This window comes from Dreissena polymorpha, chromosome 4, assembly GCF_020536995.1.
Source record: "Dreissena polymorpha isolate Duluth1 chromosome 4, UMN_Dpol_1.0, whole genome shotgun sequence".
Lineage (NCBI taxonomy): Eukaryota > Metazoa > Mollusca > Bivalvia > Myida > Dreissenidae > Dreissena > Dreissena polymorpha.
The window spans coordinates 61,481,245-61,503,542 of NC_068358.1; the positions used below are offsets into that span (position 1 = coordinate 61,481,245).

General features: G+C 35.8%; 1 protein-coding gene across 1 annotated transcript in view; it reads left to right on the forward strand.

The window, feature by feature from the left end:
• Positions 1 to 22,298, forward strand: part of LOC127877503 (uncharacterized) — a 59,399-nt gene that overhangs the window by 32,010 nt on the left and 5,091 nt on the right. Inside the window, exons 15-30 of the mRNA XM_052423445.1 lie at positions 1,230 to 1,305; positions 1,707 to 1,762; positions 2,693 to 2,842; positions 8,332 to 8,440; positions 11,270 to 11,326; positions 11,749 to 11,917; positions 12,231 to 12,456; positions 13,732 to 13,909; positions 14,357 to 14,494; positions 14,908 to 15,857; positions 16,430 to 16,672; positions 16,899 to 16,978; positions 17,602 to 17,707; positions 19,821 to 19,974; positions 20,545 to 20,742; positions 21,125 to 21,260. Coding sequence (XP_052279405.1) covers positions 1,230 to 1,305; positions 1,707 to 1,762; positions 2,693 to 2,842; positions 8,332 to 8,440; positions 11,270 to 11,326; positions 11,749 to 11,917; positions 12,231 to 12,456; positions 13,732 to 13,909; positions 14,357 to 14,494; positions 14,908 to 15,857; positions 16,430 to 16,672; positions 16,899 to 16,978; positions 17,602 to 17,707; positions 19,821 to 19,974; positions 20,545 to 20,742; positions 21,125 to 21,260 — 3,026 coding nt within the window. The remainder of the gene's footprint in view (positions 1 to 1,229; positions 1,306 to 1,706; positions 1,763 to 2,692; positions 2,843 to 8,331; positions 8,441 to 11,269; positions 11,327 to 11,748; positions 11,918 to 12,230; positions 12,457 to 13,731; positions 13,910 to 14,356; positions 14,495 to 14,907; positions 15,858 to 16,429; positions 16,673 to 16,898; positions 16,979 to 17,601; positions 17,708 to 19,820; positions 19,975 to 20,544; positions 20,743 to 21,124; positions 21,261 to 22,298) is intronic.

Genomic DNA, 22,298 nt, shown 5'->3' on the forward strand with positions numbered 1-22,298 from the left:
ATGTTATATCTGTATAATAGAGTTCAATAGTATTAAGAACAAATTTATTTATTACGTAAGTAACATTTGTAACCTGTTTATATTCCAAAGCTGAATGTATATTGTTTGCGTCTGAGTGTTTTCTTTATTCTTAAGTTTAAAATGGATTGCTGAATACGGGTCCAGGTTGTTCACAAAGGAAACGAACTCTATATTATCACTGTGTCGTCTATTTAATCAACAATAAGAAGTGTTTTATATCTTAAACATTGTGTAATATAGCATGTGTAGTGGGTGTGGGAGTGCGGGCACATCGTTCAATCAAAGCGTGGAGGTTTAATTGTATTTATTGACGCTGACCAATATAGCCATGACGGAAAAGACCTACACAAAACAATGACAATATTTTACAAACAGAACAAAACACACGATACTACGAAATATGAATTAAATGAACTTCACATTAATTACACAAATTCACACACATTTCATAATGCAATAATACACAATTTTCGTTAAATGAAAACTGTTTAACTCACCAGGTTGGAATAAACAACGACTATGGACTTGCGTCCACTAGACGGTCTTGGCAAATGCAAGCGTGGTCAGTAATTTCATAATGAAATCAACAGGTACATTTGAATGACCAATGAAAATCTTGCATCGGATCAATTCTAAATAACGATTTGACATGACCACAATTGCACGAGCTTTCATGGGTGAACGAACACTGGCGAGAGGACGAAATTCCCACAAAGAAGTAAAATGTGTATTATATGAAAAGGGAGATAACAAATTGACCTTACTACACATGTTCAGCGTTTTCATCGGTTACTTTTTCGTTTGACTGACCAATTGCATGACGCTATTTTGCTGAAATGATGTTGCATTGTCGAGAGACGTCACGCAATACTAACAACATGCGGATGTGCCATGACATTCACGTTAACATTTGCTAATTTAAAAGCATGTTTATAAAAGATTTGACATTCGTTGACATTGCATGTCATTATTCATTAAACTCCTCGTTCATGAAATGTGTCAGTAGGCCTGCAAAAGACATTCTTACTTCCGAACTCGTTTGATAAAATATTGTATGAAATGACAACTCCTTTCGAATCCTTTGTTTGTTTTAATATAATAGACCGGTCCGCTTGAATAAGACTTTCGATGCAATAGAGCGAAACTGAAAAGTTTACACTCAAATGGATATGCCCCCTCAGTTGTTTCACTTTTCTTTTAAGCATGAGGCGAAGCCTCTCCGGGGACACACTCGACACCCTGACCGGAAGTCGCTCCACTCCCACCGTCACCAAGCATTTCAAGGTATCTTAGGTTTGCGGAAAGTGTCGTCCCTTTCCTGTACAGGCTAATCAGGGATGACACTTTACGCTCATGCATTAAGCCATTTCTTCTGAAAGCGCACTTCAATGTACACTAGGGTATGTGTTGTGATTTGTTTTCGGCCGTGGGAACCAAGATTGTGTCTTTGGAATAAGTAAAAAGATGGCTTTTAATAAATACTGTGCTCCATGCTTTTATTTAGTGAAAATTGTTATCACTCTGCGGTGAAAATTCAAGTTTACTAACTAACGATTAATTTCATGTTACTTAGTTGGTGTTTAATATTAATACTTTTCCATGTCAACTTGATTTTTATTTTGTCTTTTATATACATAGGCAATACTTTTAACTGTTAGTATTTATTTATATCTATTGTTTTTCAGAAATCACTGATTGACTTACTGGAGAAGCTAAATGTTGCCCAACCAATTTTTGTGAGGTACGTTCAGAATATGTTAGAGTGACGTATTAGATTCGTACTGAGTATAACCACTTACAAATACACAAGTTACATTTTGAAAACAACAGCGACACCAGTCTTAGGATCTATAAATGTATATTAGTTTACTTTTATTTCAGCCTCGCGGAAATTGTGTCGAAGACAATTATATTGACGCACATGTTTTAAATTTTAAAATACGTTCATCTTATGTCACTTCAAAGATGCCTTAGCTGGAAATAGTGTCGTTATTACCATTAAATTGAGACATCGTATTGAACATTACATACGACATATTAGACCCCGTTTAACAACTCAAGCTACGCGGCCTTTTATCAATCCGTTCTAAAGATGCGATATAGTGTCATTTTTTATGTTTCAATTTATATGAAATGGTTTGTTGAACGCCTCCGTATAATGTCACCAATCAATCAGGCAAACGTCGCGCTCTCAAGCTTACGAATTAGCCTAATTCATCAAAGTTTTAGAAATCTCAGTGCACGTGAAAAAAATGCTCTAGATTAACGAAGTGAATCGACATGAATCCGCAATTTTTTTCACGATTTACACAATTACATCGTACACGTTTAAGATATATGAGCATCAATCCTGAAAAATGGAGCTAAATGCATGTGCGGTAAATGTAGGTCAAGTTGGTATGCGCTATGTTTCTATTTCTTCCATTTCTTTTCAAGGAAGACTAACTATCGTAATACAATCTTTTTCTGCGTTCGAATCCAGTATACGGCTTTTTTTGAAAGAGTACCTCAATTATACTTCATAAAATACTGTATTATATAAATAAAATCGGTTAGCTGGTCCATATTTATACCTATCTGACTCAATAAGTTTATTTTTTTCACAAACAAAGAGGAGGAAACATTGCCAACCAAAAATTACATTTCAAGTTTATACGTTTTATGCCTGTAGATGCGTGAAGCCCAACCATTATCTGACCGCAGACAAGTTTGACAGCGAGCTGGTGCGCAGGCAGTTGCTATGTAACGGCTTGATGGAGCTCGCGCAGCTACGTCGTGACGGGTACCCTGTCCGAATCCTGTTTGAAGACTTCATGTCAAGGTTGGTCATTCAGTTCGAATGTTATGTGTTTATATTTATTTCAAAAGGCTAACTTTAAATGTAACAGTAAACGGTGGAAAGGGGGGTCGACAGACAGTGCTAGACACATGAGTGGCGTTTCTAAATCAATCAAACTTAAGGTCAAATTTGAGGAGATGTGGGTTATCAAATGGGACTTTTGTGAGGGGAATAGTAAATTCTCGGAAATAAACAGACACTAGAAGGTTTAACTCTGCCACGAATTGTCTCAGCGAGAGATGTATTTTTTTGATCCCGCTGAGGCATTTTGTAGCGAGTTAAGTCGATATATCGAGCGAATATTAATACGAAATAAACGCTTACCACTTGCTTTCTGAAATGGCTGAAAAGTGAGCGCCATTTTAACAATTAATACAAGTAATAAAGAGTATAAAACGGCGAAAAATTCCTGTCTCGGCATGGCCGTCACCATCTTGACTTCTTTTAGATCATCACGTGCTTAACCCCTCTGTATATGCAATCAGTTAAGAAATGGATGTACTGGTATTTGTTTTCGGTTCGCACGTCTTTTATATATTTTACTCGTTCATAATGGATATTCATATTACTCTGCGTTTGCTTCTATTTCCTGTCTCGTCGTAACGTTCAGATGTCCTTGGTAGATGTTAACACATATCATTATTTTCTGTATAGATAATTATAGATGTTAAAAATTTGTCTTAATGAACTCTCTGATATGAAACCAGCACGATGTGATGCGTATAGATGCTTTAATGAATCTCAAATTACTCCGAGAGATTATATGTCTTTTAATATGTATTTTTTTATAAATCATTTGTTAAATTTAGATGTTGAAATAACAATTCGCAATCGCAAACTTTAAGCACATGGAAACTGATGGAAACGATGGACTTTGTTAATTTTGTCTTGAATCGTCATTAATATGACTAATATTTTTTATGTGTTTGGTTTAATACTGTTAATTCGTTTGCACATGCCTTTTTATTACATTGTTTAATGGGCCAGTGACGTAAACAAGTGCACTGTTATGTTGTGAAATGCTCTGCATTGTTTATTTTCCATATTAAAAACGACATATAGTCCACATTTTAATGCCGTTATGTTACAATAATAATACTTATATTACTACTTTTTTGCTATGGTATAACCGTGCTTATATTTGGTAACATTTACAAGAAATTGTTTTACAAAATACACAACTAACGTGCTTTAGGTATGCCCTTGTTTGCGGCACGCGCTATGCAAACCCAGTAATTACTATAACAGTCAGTAACATTACTACTTAAAATCAACGATAATTTCGTACAATATTTCTTAAAATAAACTTAACCAATTGAACATTTCCGAAATTTCAACGCCAGATGTGGTCAAGTCAAATAGATGTTTGTAGATACACAATGTTCGTTGTTTTTCCATTTTAATTTCCCGCAATGATATCTAGTCATACGACACATGAACACTAACATGGTGCTTGTGTGTCGTATGAATAGATATATTCGCAGGAAATTCAAATAGAATTAATTGTGGTCACAAATAAATAAAAACGAGCATTTTGTATCTACAAAAATCTATGTAATCATACCACATCTTGCGTTGAAATTGTGGCTATACCTATATGAAACACTGATTGTTTAGGTGTTAACTTTATTTGACAAAATACTTTACAAAATTTTCGTTGATTTTGAGTGTTATAGAGACTTTAAACACGGTAAGTGAAACAACGTAAACTAATATTCTCGGTATGAACTATGAAGACACAAACATGTGATTTTATATACAACGTGACTACATCTTTTAACGGCATAGGATAAGCCCCTAGTCTAAAATAGATGATTATTCCGATTGAACAAGGACTGTGTGACTAAGTTTTATTTAAATGTATCATTGTTTACCTTGATTGACGCATAAAAAACTCAGATGTCGTCGTTTCGCTTATAAAAGCGTTCGTTCTTGCGGTTAATGATTGTATACGTCTATAAATAGAAACTGTTATGATGCATGTTTAACCCTTCGAATCTCTGTACTTAAGTCCACCTACTACTTATTGAAACATAAATTGTGTATTTTGAAGGTAAAACCGCCCTATTTTGAAACTGTATTCGGATTGTTTATTTTTAATTGATGGGGAATCGAAATATGTTATTACTGTTTGAAATTATTATCATAGTATTTTAAATATATTCCAGTTGTTATCATATAATACAAAGAATCAAAATAATAATTAAAACAACAGGAACATTTCTACCAATAATAGTTATTCTTCTCTTATTAGTATTATTATCGTCATTATCGTCACTAACACAAACATCATCCGCACTATCATTATTGACTAAACCAGTTTTAATAACAAAAATCAAAACTGGTGAATTTTTCAGACTTTAACAAGCTCTAAACCCAACGATATCATCAATTGTAGCAGTATTCAGTCTTCATAGACTGTACGCAGCACATATATTTTTTGTTATGTGGATGACGGATATTAACGATCATTATTTTACCAAGTTTATTTTGACAAATTTCCGTTGATAAATCGCTAACTGTATAGTTTATTTTATTATTCTTAGATGCATCATATTTAAATGTATACTAATAATTTAAAAAACATCTAGCCCCTATTCGATTTCCGACGAATACCACAATAGAACACTGCAATTATATACAAATATATGTAGTATTCCTGTCACGCGTCACGATAAGGCATTCATGTGTTCATTTTCTGACTGCATACGAACATTTGACTACAATGTTTTAGACTCGCGTTTGGCTTTTTATTCATTCTGGAATAAGTATGATGTTCAGATAGGCCTCAAATCGGCTTAAACCCCAAATGCTCTGCCTTGACCGCTGCAAGGCGATGATCCAGTATGAATTATTTTATGTTTATAATTGATGTTCTGTTATAAAAAATTAGTGGATAGGAATACGTATTTCCCTGCTGATAGAGTTTCTGGATTTTTATTGTTTGCTTTATTCCAAACATGGCTTCGTGATTTGAATATGTTACGAATACACCCAATAGCATACGTAGCATAAGGATCGACAAGGACACTAATTCATAATCAGCGATGCACGTCCGTTGTTTCGTTGTGTACACTAAATCGCAAACCAAAGTAACGATCATAAGTAACGTAACGTTGCTAACGTTTAAACGCAGCTGTTTATAACGCGTTACGTATATAAGTGGCGGGATGGTATGAGCACATCTTTACGTGGTCAAAGTGGTCATATTTACGTCACGTTTTGATCGATGACCCATTCGATTGTTTCTTTAGTCAGATCATGTTCATAATCATGTCAAACGCAACACGGACAAGCAGTGTAACACATTCTGGCTGGAATAAATGATTTTGTGCTTTATTCAAGTCTACGATACGCAACATTAAGGATTATCAACACGAATACGTGGATTTAACAATAAAGCGGGGCTTTTAATATATAATTAAATCAATTGATGTGAGTAAAAACCCTGAGTATACCTTTATATTTGAAGAAAGAGTTATTTTGGAATTAGAGCGTTACCTAGAAAGTGTTGTCGGATGAAGTGAAAATGCTTTTAGGTAATATAACCATCTTTTAAGCTTTTGACCATGTGATTACTGTTCACGCTACGTAATAAATAAAGAACAAATCATATGCAGACGATGCTAGAATAATGTCTTTTTATTGCGAAAACGACGATATTTTAATTGCACGGTTTAAATAATATATGTACCTATACGTAACAATTACATAGCGTATGAGCCGATTCATTGTATAGCGTTTAAAAAATGGCAATATAATTTATAACAGCGACAATTGCTAATTGCATGGACGCCTTATGCTTAAGATGTATTATAAGTTACACTCTTAGTAACTGATGGTAATTTTCATACCATACGAAAGCGAAGCTCGAGTTTGGTATGAAAGTTCTGAGGGTGTTTATCCCATACACCATCAGTTACTAACTGTGTAACGAGTGTATCAATCTCACCCGACTACTCGATTACTCGGGGTGTATGGAAATTACTCGGGGTGTATGGAAAATACGCCATGGGCACGTGACCGCTCTAAGCCAATCGGATTAGGTCATTTGTGTAGGAGATGAGATATTGCTACATAATAACGCTCCATTTTGATAACCAATTGATAATGGAATACCTCTGTTTTTTTTTCTTGTAACTTTAATACACGCATGTGTATGACAATTTAAAAAAAAACTTTAAATTAATATACTAACAACTTGAAATATTTGGAATGGATTAAAATAAAAACAAGAAATTCTTAAAATAAAATAATATGCCGGTCTTTGGGATCGAACTGTGGAACTCTAGATGAAAGAGTTAAGTCTTTACCATTATACAACACCGGCTTTTACATGAAATTCGCAATTGAAACACTATGCCGCTAATTCACGTTTTCGCTTAATTATAGATGAAATCATTGAAACGCTTGAAAAAAAATTCCGTTGTAACTGATGATTTTCAAAAAAGAACACATATTTTCCCCTTTTCTTCGTTAAGAGTGTTATATTGTATGTTTAAATGTAATGAAATTATTTTTTTTAATCTATAACAATTTTTTGAAATTGTCATGTGCCATATTGTTAACAAGTCGCTTTAAACGGGTATGATAAAGGTTGTTTGTAGGCGTGAGTACAATAATTTATTAAGAATGCAAAACAAGATTCACCAATAAAATGCATACACGGATATATGTGTTAAATTGAGCTATTGTAAATTCTGATTTATCGATAAAAACCATTAAGTCTTACTATATAAGCCACAAAAATGATATTTTATATATCTAACAAAAGGAATACTGCCAAAGTTCAATAACTTATTACACTATATGGTTTAAACCTAAAGCAAGATTTAGCACACGTAGGTGACTGCATATTTTTGAAATCAAAATGAAAAAAATTGAGACTTACCCACGAGTCATATGTTCAGACATGCAAAATAACAGAGGTCCTTAGTGCAATAAATTGGGAATAAATTCACACAGTTTTAATTTACATAGTTTTATTACATGGTATTGCGAAAGTTTACACTTTAAAACAAAACTATACCATTAAACTTAAATAAGAATTCAATCTACAATATTAACGTTCCTACAAATACGATATAGCGTTTCCTTAATATTGAAGTCGGATTAAAGTTAGGGATTCATTGTTGTATATTTTGCTTATTTTAATCATACTTTCAATATAACAAATGAAACAATGATAATGTACGTTATACTTCATCGTTTGGATATGAAATCTCTCTCTTTCTTAATAAATCTATATACACACAACATGTAATTAAATTCATGAGAATAAAACACCACACTATATTGATTGTATTACAAAAAGGCACGTGTTTGCTACTCGGTCGAATTTTGGATCAGCCCTCGTCATGAAAATGGTTACTACTAAGTGAATAAGTTTTGATGGATACATATAGATGGGCGTAATTAGATAAGCTTTTTGCGTCTAATATAGTTGATTATCACATCTACTTTGGTTGCAGATATGGCGTTTTAAATGAGAATCAGGACGATGAAGCAGGCGCCCGTGATCTCGTGACTGGTATCCTGGCAACGGCCGAAGTGCATGGTTATCAAGTAGGCAAAACTAAGGTACGAAAGAAGTCAAATGTCCAGGCAGTTTATATCTTGAATTATTGATTCTAAAATGTGTGTTTCATACTTTAAACCTTTCCATTTTGGTAAATAGCATTAAGAAATACGATATGATAGCAATATGCACATTACTGATTAAAAAACGTTAATCGAAACCGTGAAATTCTGGTTTATTTATTATATTGTAAAAAACAATCAAGCCAATTAGAGGCTTCCGTAGCCGTTTGCCGGTTTTTCATTGGAAGCCTTGGACGTAACCCACTCGACCGTCGACCGAGTCGAGTGATTTTTGCGTTGGTCGAGTGAAATTTCCAAGCCGGTAGCCCGATCGGTCTAGTGCATTTTTTCGTGTCCGAACTGAGTAACAAGTCCTTAATAGATTCATATAGACGCTTATTTAAAACTACTTTGTTATTCCCCTTGAGCACTCATTGATTAGACGCTTATCAAACAGTGTTGTAAGTCCATATCATGAGACGTTATTATTATTACTGGGTGGAGAACTCGCGGCGTTATTTTGAGGGCGCAACGCACAAACATCAACTGCAAAAGGAGAATGAATGTTGCAACAAAAAATATAAACAGTCAATGAAACGAAAATTCCAACCGTCATGGAAAAATAATCAGTCATGGCTTTGTTTTGATGTCTCCAAGTATTGGGGAATTTGATTCTGAGCCTACATTGCTGACTGGCTGGTAAGTGCATTTCATACATAATGTAAAAAAACAACATGCAATTAAATATCATGCACTAACTTACACGTATAGTTTTTAACAGATAAAATTAATCTGTCAAGGAAAGAATCCTGACATTAAAATAAATGTGTTATCATACTGCATTTTAGATGCTGGTACAATCGGCGACAAACCAGATGTGGCTTAGGCAATGGAACTACTGCTAAAATGTCTTTTTAGATTAGGAAAACTCAGAAGTTAGGGCTGAAAAGTTTCCTTCTTGTTCCACTTCTTATACACAGGTATTATTGCTAGTTTGACATTGCATTTGCTTTATTCAGATATTTGAAAATTTGATATTGGAAAATTTATATCATGTTATGACATTGTTTTTTTTCAGGCCGCCTTTAAGAGCATACCTGACATGTTAGACCTGGATGTTGGATGTTGGTGACTCAGACATTCACAATAACCATGATGGAATGGAGATATCTGAAGACCTTGTGTTAATTTTTTTGTCAGACATTAACTGTGAATAAAAACAGAATCAAGTGTTTATTTGTTTAAAATTTATTGTTGTATGTTTCTTCAATACAAACATAGTTATACATGTTACAGAATAAATACTTTCATTCGGGCTAGTTAAAATTGATTCGGACTTGTGAAACTTCCAAGCTGGTAGTCCGACTGGGCTAGTGCCTAAAAAAAATTAATGCCAATACTGCATTGGATACTGGAATCGTTTTTAATAGTTTTCAAAGGTTGTTATAATGATGCAGTAGGTTACACAACGGATGCTATAACATAAGACAAATTGTTCCATTATCAAGTATGATTAATTGTTGATACTTCATTTCAATTAACAGATAAAACCTCATGTAAAACTAGAACGTTTATAATTGTGGTAAAATTGCAATAATTCTCAAGGCAGATATAGACATTGAAACAACGTGTTACAATAGAAAATAACGCTTAACAAGCCAAAGGCTCAACTATTTCATGGTGTTTGTAAGATTTAGTAATGGGGAAGCTATAACAATAGCAACTTTATACACAAAAATAGACGCGATGATTAATATTTGCAAATATATTAACTATACATTATGAATCATCATCTTTTATAAGAATTGTTTGGCATATTATCTAAACCGACGACCTTAATTCATATATTATGCGTTATTTGCTGAATAGTCAATAAACCATTGACACGCAGAAACATATTATTCAATATTTCTATACGATGGCGTGTGTAGCAATTTTCAGTGTCGATTTCGTAGTTGTCAAACAACGTCACTCAGATTTTTGTCTTTTTTGCATCTTGTTTATGAAACAAGTGGCACGTTCATAAATATTTCGTTTTAAATTTGCATACAAAGTAGAGAAATCAGGAAATATAAAGGTCATGTTATCCAGTCAGTATACAGCTTTTACCTGAAAGTGGAAGAAGTTAATCAATTATTTTAAAATAAATTCTCCTTTACAAAAAGTTATTGTTATATATATGTCGGCTGTAAACAACTTTAAGTGTTTTGTTATCGATTAGTTTAAATCACACTACAGAATGAGGTAAAACACTTAACCCAATCCTTAGAAAAAAAACGTATTGCACGATATTCACTTGTGATGCTCGTCCATCCTATAAACTCAATGTAATAGCCATGTCCGTGGAACAAGCATTTTATTGACGTTTATGAAGTTGTAAACAATAATTGTCAAGCGTCCATTTTATTGCTTAAGTTGCTAGCGCGATTTTTGATGACTTTTGACTTTTCTTGCTAAGGAAAGAACGATACAGTGCACAGGGGTGTCAAGTAACCGCAGATGTCTGAAAAAAACAACAGGTCTTTTCTTAAGTTTGCCAGCAAGCATGGGTTAAAGTGTATGGCATTTTTACCTTCCGTGGTGCAAAGAATATTTGCACCAATATATGTCACTCTGGTGACCCAGAGTCATAAATGCTTGATGATTTCATTGCCGTTCGATTGTCAACCTAATTATTGATCATCGTTGAATAGATGGGTTTTATCGCTTTGGCCAGTCATGCTTAACTTTTATTAAGCGTTGCTAGGAAATTTCATGAATGTTAATACATGTACTTGATTTTTCGTTGTTTTGTTCATCCAGGATACATAGCTTTTGTGTTTTATTTAGGTTTTCCTGAAAGCGTGGCAGAAAGAGGAACTCGAAATAAAACTTGAAGAAAAGGTAGTTTAATAGACAAATGTACTTTATTACTCAAGTTACTTTTCTATATTTCAAAAACTAAAAGGTACTTTTAAATAAAAACTTAAAGGTGTATTGACAATAAAAATGCGATATCGTATCAATTCAGTATTAAAACAACATATGTTTCCAGAAAAAATACGGAAAGGTTTAGCAATTTATGAAAAGTGTAACATTGCCAATAATCCTTGCTTGTAAAAAGACACAAATCAAAAGCAACAATAATATGGAAACAATAAACCTTTCGCTGAACGTCTTGAAATACATGTACCTTATAACCGTATTATTATGCGTGTTCTTAGCTGGCGGAAATAGCACGCATTGAACGTGAACGAGAGCAAGATAGGCAGCGGGAATTGGCGAAACTGGAGTGCATGCGCGAAGAGGAGGAGCGCCGCCTGGAGGAGGCACGGCGGCAGGAAGACGAGCGACGGCAGCTGCAACAACAACAACACGAAGAGATGGAAAAGCTCGAGCGACGGCGCGCCTCCCGAGAGTCGGTGCTGACGATGACGACGGAATCGACCGGGCCCCTGTCGTTCAGCACGCCTCGTCGCTCAGTGGACAGCGGCATAGGTAGGCGCTTGAGCCGGTTGCTTTCGGTGGAAATTGTGTAACTTTGGAAACGTTTTTTTATTTCCTTTTAATACCCCATATTGCATTATAGAACAGGCGTGTGTACACATTGGAAATGAAACAGCAATCAACTATTACTGATATAGCTATAAATGTTATATAATTGTTCCATTATTATTCAAATGTAAAGCTGAATATTTATCGTGGTACTAATAATTTTATTACGAACAACCACATGTCATACAGTGATTATTTATTAAAATATCAGGGTGTATGATTCGTGTACTCGGAACATATTTGTACTCCTTTGCAGTAGGTTACACGGACACTGACGCTCTTTTAAAGGAGAAATTATCTCGCCTTCGCAAAAGCGAGGACGGAATCCTCGAAAGTATCGGAAAATCCGGTAAACGACCGGCTCCTGCTCCACCGAGCCAAGATGGCGGCGACAACAACAGCATCCCTCCAAAACGGCAGACGTCACAGACGTCGGACGACGTGACAACGTCATACGAATCGGAAGGGTCGAACGACCAATGGTACCATAAATTGATACTTGTTTTTAGTAAAATTTATAGATGCATTTATTTTGATATAAACTGAACACTATCCCTACAATCGTCCTTTTCATATAGTCATTTCTATAAACACTGAACACGACATTTATATTTGACTTGCTGTGTCGTTGCAACTTGTTTAAATTATACACTCGTGTTTAGGAGGTCTCCTCTGAACGACACTTGCAGTTTATGCGGAAAGTGACGTCCCTGGTTAACTTGTGCGGACTGCACACGCTGATCTGGGCAGACACGTTACGCATATGACTAACGCTCATTTTTCACCGGGGTCCGTATTCACCAAACAATTCTTAGACTTAAGTCCAAAAATAAAGAATATTCTTTTAATTGATATATTCAATCATTGATTGAATTTTGAGTCAAACTTGGCATTAAACATCTCTATCTATATAATTCTTCATATAGAACATTTTGTTAATTACATAATCACTAGTGGGGGCCTGTATGTATTCAAACACTGAATGCATTTTTCTTGGTTCCAAGTCTATTCTTTATTCTTAAGTCTAAGAATGGGTTGGTGAATATGGGTCCGGAATGAGACTTTTGGCGAAAACTTTGCTATCGTTATACTTTGTGACTAGTTGGTTAAGTTTAACCATATATAAAATGATGTGATTTATTAATAATCAATAGATAATGTGTCCTCTGACTCCTACACATAAGTCGATTTGGACGAGATATCGATTTCAGTCCTGACTTCAATATGTTATTTGTTATAGTAAATCAAACAAACATACTAGTATTACATACACTTTATCTCGACGGTCATTCAACGGTTTATTATCCACGCCACACGCGATATCGAATAATAAACGGTTTGATGACCTTAATGATTGATTGTATCATTACTTTCATACATGTTTCTTCAATTCTTATCAGTACAAATGATATAAATCAAATTATAACACCGCATTTTTTTTGGCCAAGTGTGTATTTCGTGAAGACATTTCATATACTTATTCTTATAAAACATTGATATATTGCAGATCATTTTATACATATTCGTGTCATTTATCTCTTTGCAAAGGCAAACCTTTAGTAGGTAAATGAAATCATGAAGATCGGAGGAAATACTAAAAAACGCTCCTTCCAGCTAAGATTAGATTTTAACTTACTACATATCTGTTATACGTTCTCACAATTTCAGTCGACCATTATACATGTTCCAAGTGTCCGATTGCGAGTATGTACTTTCTACTGTATCATATATATAACATTTAATTTGGCTAATAACAGGCGTCCATACGACATTTTCCAAGTGTCGGAACGTGAGTTCGAGGAGAATGACGCCATTTTCAAGGAGATCATGAAGTTGGTCCGTCTTCTGCTGTACATACTCATGTTCTTCGCCATCCTTGGAGGGGCTGTATTCAACCGGTTGTCGCTTCTTCTGCTGGTCTCCGGCTTGAACAAGGTAACAAAAATGACGGGGGCCCAGTGCCTAAGTTTGATTGAGCTCATGTTTATGTGCGTATAAATTAAAACTGACTTTACCATAAATGCTTGTGGCTCATTTGTGGTCTCCGAAGCATGAAGATTGAAAAGATAAACTTTCAAGTTCAATAGCTTCTTTTTTTCTATATACAAACGCCCATTTCAATGGGTTTTGACAAGCTTGGACCCAAGAGTAATACACGTTTACACTTAATTTGTTACATACTTATTTGTACATATAGATAAATTTTATAACAGGTAAATTATGAACAATCTTCGCTGTCATATGCTGAAGACTGTATGGCTATTACTGAATACACATTAAACATTGTATACTTATATATAAAAAACCTGAAGGTAAATATTTTTACGCCCCTAAAATACCGATTATTACACTTAAAATAAATGCGCATGTGCAATCCTTCAGGACGAGGAAACACGTGGCGAGCACGTGACCGCCCTGCTGTTCTGTATGTGTGGCCCGTTGGCTCTGAATTGGTTTACTTCACTGATGAAGACGTTATTTGGCGGGAAAGAGTGGCCCACGGTTAAAACGTTCCTCATTGTGAGTAGAATTTGTTCGCTATTTAAGTGCATGCAAATACTCAAAACCAATTTTGAATTAATTAGCAATGAATTTCAAGAAAAAATATCATACAGTACAAACGATTATCACCTTTTATCGTTAATTAATTGAAATTCCATAGACTTATACATGTAATTATTTTTATGATATAATGTATTTGTACATTGATGTATGTGGTATGTAAGTCCGAAGTAAAGTGGTTTGGGGTGTATTATTCACGAATAAATGCATAATGTGTAAAATGACGTTAAGTCATTAAAATATCGTTACCAACGCATATATTATTTTGCAATATAACTGAGAAAAACTCCGTTTATATTTGTGTCTTGACACTTCATAGAATGTGATAATTTTTATGCACATTAATCCGCCTAATATGTATATCCTTACAGCTGTTGGTCGTGGAGTGCACTCAGGGACTAGGGGCGTGTCTCCTCATGTTCCGGGTACTTCCGGCGACGGATATCTTTCGCGGGATCATCATGACCTTCGCCGTCATCACCGTTCCCAGCCTACTCAAGGTCATAGTGCGGGAGAAGCGGCCTAACCCGAGCCTGAGTGAAATCGTCGGCATTATCATGACAGTCCTGGCGTTCCTGATACAGGTCGGAGCGCTTCCCTTCTTCGTCAAAAGCTCGTTTTCGATGACCGGAAACCACACGATGATGGAAGGAGTCAACTCTACGACCTTCATGCAGACGGATATCAAGCTGCTTCACGACATTGAATGGGAGCTGCCACTTGGCCTGCTTCTCTTCTCTGTCGGTTACTGGGAAAACTATGTCTCCGGTGACTGGACAATTTTCGGTAAGATTCACATCCCGTTTAAGCAGTGGCGAAGAATCCTGCAAGAGTCAAGGGACACATCCGCGATTCTCGTCTATCCGTGGAAGATCGGCTTCATGGTTCTATTGTCCAGACTGCTGACGCTGAACACCGACTTTCGTCTACCCGACTCTTCCATTACAGCCGACAACAGTACCGAAAGAACCAACAATATCGTGGAGCATTTCCATTCGTACAGCTTGATGTACATTCAAATTGGAACGGGCATTGTTATCACCTACCTTTCTGGTTTAGCTTGTAAGCTACACATGCAACGCGTGGCTTTTTCTCTGTCAATTATCCTAGCTCCGCCACTCGCACTCACGATCGTTTATCTCCAGTGCACGTTTCAATTTCTGCCGGCGCACTGGCACATGGGAGGCTGGTTCTGCCCTTCCGGAGGCTTTAAGGATCTGATCGCCCCGATCGTTTGCGCGGCGGCATTGTGGATTTCCTACATAATCACCACGTCACACATATGGTTTCCACAGAGCGAACGAATGGCAAAACTTGAAAAGTAAGATTTAACCAAAATATTAAATCAACTAAATTACCTTTAACATGTCCAAATAGTATACCCCTTATATTTATAAGTAGAACGTAAACTGTACAAATGATATTATTTTTTTTAAATTATTAATTAACATGATTTGTTAAGGTACATACATTTTTAGCTCGGCTGTTTTCGGAGAATACCCGAGGTATTGTCATAGCTTTCTCGTCGTCCGTCGTCCGCGTCGTGCTAAAACCTTGACATTTTGTCATTGGCTATTAATCAAAATGCTTCCACCTACAACTTTGAAACTTCATATGTAGCTTCACCTAGATGAGTTCTACACGCCTCACCCATATTTGGATCACTAAGTCAGAGGTCAAGGTCACTGTGACCTCTAAAAAACAACATTTTTCTGACAACCTTTCATTTATTAAAAAATGCACCCGCAGCCGAGCGTTGGCACCCGTTATGCGATGCTCTTGTATAATAATTGACACGGTAAATTGATGTTATGCAGTTTAGATAAACCTGCTTAAATATTGTTCTTGCTATTGTAAATTTTAGTCTTAAATAAATTGCCCGCGCTATTTCAGATTATTCATTACGCCGCATTTCGAAGGGATTTTCCCTGACTTTACACTGACTCTCAGACGACGAAGGAACGACAAAGAAATAAGGTTGACTGGTTTCGACACTTTCCGCTATGTTGGAGAAGAGAGTTACGAGGAGGGTATATTCCAGTCAAAACCAAATGTGATTCCGCAGATATACGCATGCGCAACAATGTGGCACGAGACCCGACAGGAAATGACGCAGTTATTAAAGTCTATGTTTAGGTACGTTCTTGAATAATATATTAGTTTTGAATGTGAAAAATTGACATGAAATATATTTCATACGATTGAATTGAAATATAACAAAAACACTTAACAATGAATTTAGTATGTGTAGTATTCTATTTTTATGCATCGTTTTACCGTAAAGCTAATAAGTATGGCATTACAAATTGGTTGAATTTTCCAAAGCAATGTTCCCATAAAACGTTGAATGTTTCATTTTCAGATTGGACTATGGACACTGTGCGAGTCGCTTGGCTCAAGAGAAGTTCAAAATCAAGGACCCTGATTACTATGACCTCGAGAGTAAGTGCACTTGAGTAAATTAAATGCAGATTAAATGCAAGATAACTATTCCAGAATATTCAACTGTCTGTTGTCAGCATGAGTGTGAACGCTATTGTTAAGTTCAATTTCAACCATTTATTTCACAAAGCATTTAACAATTTGTAAAGAAGTAAATACATGTACATATACATTAATTGATGGATAAACAGTAATCAATTTCACGGAAACATGTTATATGTTATATTTGCAATGTGTTAACATTACGATGCATTTTTGGTGTTTTTTTTCTCCACAATCAGCTTTTAATAGTTTCAATAATTTCATTGCCTTGCAGTTTTGAAATTATACTAATGGTGGACATTATATTGAATGATTGTTATGTGTAGCTATCCCATGTTCCTCTTTGCTAGCGAGCGGACATGAATGTCTTGATTAATGTTGTCAAAAGTGGGGTTGTTTTTTTGCTTTAAAATACGAACGAATTCAAACCACTATTATAGCTGCGCTACAAACTTTAAGTGAGGGAATTCTACATCATTCCTCTTAACAGATTGTCAACTCTCAACTAGTCGTTTAATCAAATGCTAAGTACCAAAAATATACCATTTGGCAACCATGTATCACGTATCTGTTTTTTGCAGTTCATATCATTTTCGACGATGCGTTCGAACTCAATGACGACGTTGACAAGTTCGTTCCGAACCACTTCGTGAAAACACTGATGGAATGCATGGAGGATGCGGCAAGGTAACAAAAAACTTGGGAAATAAGCCGCGCTCTGGGAAAACGGGGCTTAATGCATGCGCGTAAAGTGCCGTCCAAGAGTGGCCAATGCAGTCCAAACAGGCAAATCAGGGACGACGCCCTCCGTTTCTATGGAATTTTACTTTTAATATTTTCTAAACTAAATTCAAATGTAGGCGGAATGTGTCTTCCCTGAACATTGCTAGGGCGACCCTTTACGCATATGCATATTCATTAAGCACAGTTCTCCAAGAACGAGGCTGAAATCAGGTTCTAACTAATGAAATCAGGTACTAGTATTACGCCCGATCAATTCAAGTTGTGTTCGTGGCAGAGTCATTACTATTCCCGCAGACAGCAAAATAAACAACAACTAAAATATTGCCGCAATAGTATGGAATTAAACGATAGTACAGGCGCCTATAAAGTTCATTGACATTTGGGCCGCGGGTAGGTTTGGTGCGGAACTGGTTTCCCCACCTGACGGTTTTCTGATGTCGATGTAGTACACGACTTTTCCTGCATTTGTTTTAACTTATATTGGGGTTTGAAGATGAAATTGTTAATAATTAATTTAATTATTTTTTGGTCAGATAAGTTCATAAATGGAATAAGCACGAACACACGATAAAAGTACTTTTTTTTAAATATGTTATTGTTTTTATGGTATATAGCAACATTAAAAAATTTATCCGTTACCAAAATGCAATTAAAACATTGCCGACTTTATAGATCGCACGGGGATTAAATCTGATCATAGTTGATACATAACTTATAAATAAGATGTTAAAAGCAGTGTATCACATCGTCATGCTGAAGTTATGTTGAGTTTCACAAATCAAAATTTACCTACATGCCGCTGTAATGAAGGCAGATAAAATGCAATTCATTAGCCGTGTTCTTACACATCGGCAGAAAAACTACTTGCTCATAATTCAAGGCCTTTTTCCTTCTTTATAAAGGGCTTTTTTCAGGCCCCATCCCCCAAGAGAAAGGCCCCTTCCCCTAAGAGAATTTCTGTAAAATGATGGCATTTTCCTTAAATTTCAAGCTAACTTTGGGGAATGCTCCCCCCAAAAGGGAAGCCAGACCATTCCTCCAACTCTCTGACAATAAAATAGCACTGATAATTGCTTTCTTACATACTAATTTAAAAAGGAGACAGGCCTTAATATTCGCATAAAAATATGTTTTAAAATTGATTACTACGTGACGCCAGATGCGCGAAAAGTTTCACGAAATATTCGTGGATGTTTGAGATGTTTCAATTGGATTTAATGTCGCATAACTTGGGTGGCCTTTCCCAGCAAGGCGATAATTACGCGATTATTTTGTGGAAAATGACGATGCAGGAAATTAATGTTTTTGAGTATAATTACTATCAGGTTGCATCGGAAATTGACGGCTTCGTTTGGTTTAAATGCGAAATTCAATGTCTTAAATTTAGACGATGTTCTTGTCAGATGTTTTTTCACCTTGAAATGTAATATTTATCGAAACTTTTAGGAATTTGACACGGCCATCATGACCGTAAAAACAACAACAACATTTACAGCAAAATAATGAAAAAATCTTGAATCATCAAAAACGCCAACAATTACAAAATCAGTAACAGCATACTTTTATTTGATTATGGTGATGAAGATGATGGTGGATTCAAAGAAGATGAAAATTACATAATTTTGAATGGTTTAACGGCGGTTAAGATGAACGTGATGATGCTTATGATATATGATGATGAAAGGTTGGATCATAAAGTGCTGATGAAGATTTTGACGATGATGACGATTGTAATGATGACGATGGCGATGGTGCTGATGGTGACGACGACGAAGATGATGATGATGATGATGATCATGATAAGGATGATGATGGTCATGATGATGATAATGCTGATGATGATGCTGATGATAATGCTGATGATAATGCTGATGATGAGGAGAAGGAGGAGGAGTAGGAGGAGGATTGAAGTGATTGTGTTCATTCGTAGATGATTTTAAATGCCTTTACTTGAGAACTTTTGTCACCATTGTTCGTCCGCGTATTTATAACGATACACATTGTACATTATCAATCGCACTTTTGCTCTGACGCTAACTGCCCTTTTGTTTGTCAGGTCCGTGGTGAAGGGCCCCATCATTATATCCCCGCCGGCCAAGTACGTGACCCCGTACGGAGGCCGCCTCGTCTGGACGATGCCTGGCCACACCAAGATGGTTGCACACGTTAAGGACAAGAACAAGATCCGCCACAGGAAACGGTGGTCTCAGGTGGGCTATAATAATGTTCGTTATTCCTGCTAGATTACATTCACCGTTGCTGTGAAAAGTAGTCCCAACTGGCATGCAATAATGTGTAAGGAGAATGGAGAGCACATATAATAAAACTATCTTGAAGATTGATGACAAAGTATTGTGTCGCTTATATTTTTATTTCTGTAGCTATATCGCGCTATAATTAACTAACAGAAGAGCTTCATTAATAAGGTTAGTAAACAAATTAGAGTCTACATTGAACAACGATAAAATTGAGCCGCGATATGAGAAAACTGGGCTTAATGTACGTACGTTCTGTGTCGTCCCGGATTAACATTCGCAGTCCCCACCGACTGATCAGGAACGATACTTTCCTATGTTATGGAATATACCGTTTAGAGTATTATCTTCTTAACGAACATCCAGTTTTGTTGCGGAAAGTGTCGTCCCGGTTAAGCCTGTGCGGACTGCACAAGCTAATATGGGACGATACATTACGCACATGCATTAAGCTCAATTTTCCCAGAACGCGACTCAATTATTTACTTGTGTTTAATAAAAAAAAATCATATTTCTTTTTTCCAGTGCATGTACATGTACTACTTGCTGGGGTACAGGCTGTTTGGAGCCAAGGACAGCGACAAGGCCTTCACAGACGAGTCAGAAATAGAGAGCCGCATGTCGAAGGCTCGAAACCGCAAGAAGGGAAAGTCCAAGAAAGAAAATCTCTCTCGCCCAATCAAATCGCTCTTCAACAAAATGGACACTGAAACCTACGAAAAAGTATGTACTGCACTATGGCTCACCATATTTAATTTTGGCTATGATACTTAAAGCTTTTTCCAATATACGTTTAAACTAAACACTCATGTGTGTACTGTTTACACTTATAAATATTTATAAACTTCCCCGCAGATAGGGGGTCTATCGAAGTCATTCTGCTGGTTTGCCTGTGGGCCAATTCGCATAAAATGTTACAAATATGTGGAGCAATTATTTCCACATTTTTAAAGCGATTAGATTGCAATGTCAAATATGTCCCCATTATCAAGCGTTGCTGTGAAAGCCATTCCCCATCTCTACAGATCCACACATTATAATGCTATATGCTTGGGTATTTGTCACGTTCTTGGCAAAGCTTTAGAGTTTTGTCTTTTATTTTCAGGCTGAAAACACGTTTATATTGACTTTGGACGGTGATGTGGACTTCAAACCCGAATCAGTAAAACTGTTGGTGGATCGAATGAAGAAAAACAGAAAAGTGGGCGCTGTTTGCGGTCGCATTCACCCTATTGGCTCTGGTATGTATGCCTTAAATGGGAGCGTCTGTGAGAAATGTACTTTTATTGATATGCATTTTGAAGCGCCTTTTAACATGACGTACGTTGTTTCTTTTACAAACAATAAAACATATTTAATTATGGAATATTGGTATATTGTCATCGGGGAGGTATATATTTAAATATTTGGGTTTAAACAACAGGGGCATATAAATCGATCATTATAGCCATTTAATTGGTTGCTTTTCACAACACAAATATTTGATTATGAAATATCGGCATAATGCCCTCGTGAAGTTTATGTTTAAATCTTATGGTTTTAAAACATGGGGGCAGGTATGTTGATCACTAAAGCGTATGTTTTCTGAATATCGTTTTGATAAATTCATTAATCGCCTGAAAGAACGTGGGCTGACGTTTTATTTTTTAAGATTTATGTTGCTTCAACGAACACGTCAATCGTTTTACAGATTGAGTGACTAAAGTACTTACAAAAACACGCTTTTATACACTTGACAAATCATTGTCACTATGATATCCGACGTAAGACATTTGCCAAAGCGAAACGACCATTCCCAATAGAATAATCGATGTAAATGATTTGAATACGATATACATAAACAGACAATATATGTGACCAATCCATCCACAAATTACGGGAAAAATATGTTTTTTAAATAATCATCAACTTTGACGCGCCAAAGGCTTTGCTTACGCTGTGAATGTGTACACAATTTAAGTAACGTTCCAAAAAGGAGCACGTTTTTGACGTTTTTTTATTTTTTTTTTTAACGTATTTAACATATATGCTAATGGTGTCTGCACACGATACACCCAAGTCCGTATTCACTTGAATCGTAACTCATTCTGGATAACTTTTATAACATGTGGCAAACACATGTTTTGTGCAAACGATATTTGTGTATGTGGAAATATTAATCTTACTGTTACTTTATATCTTAATTATGATACATTGCCATCCACTGACTACTTTAAAAATATGCGTAAGCCAAACAAATTTATGTAAGATCCAGCTGTTACTTTACAAACTGAACGTAA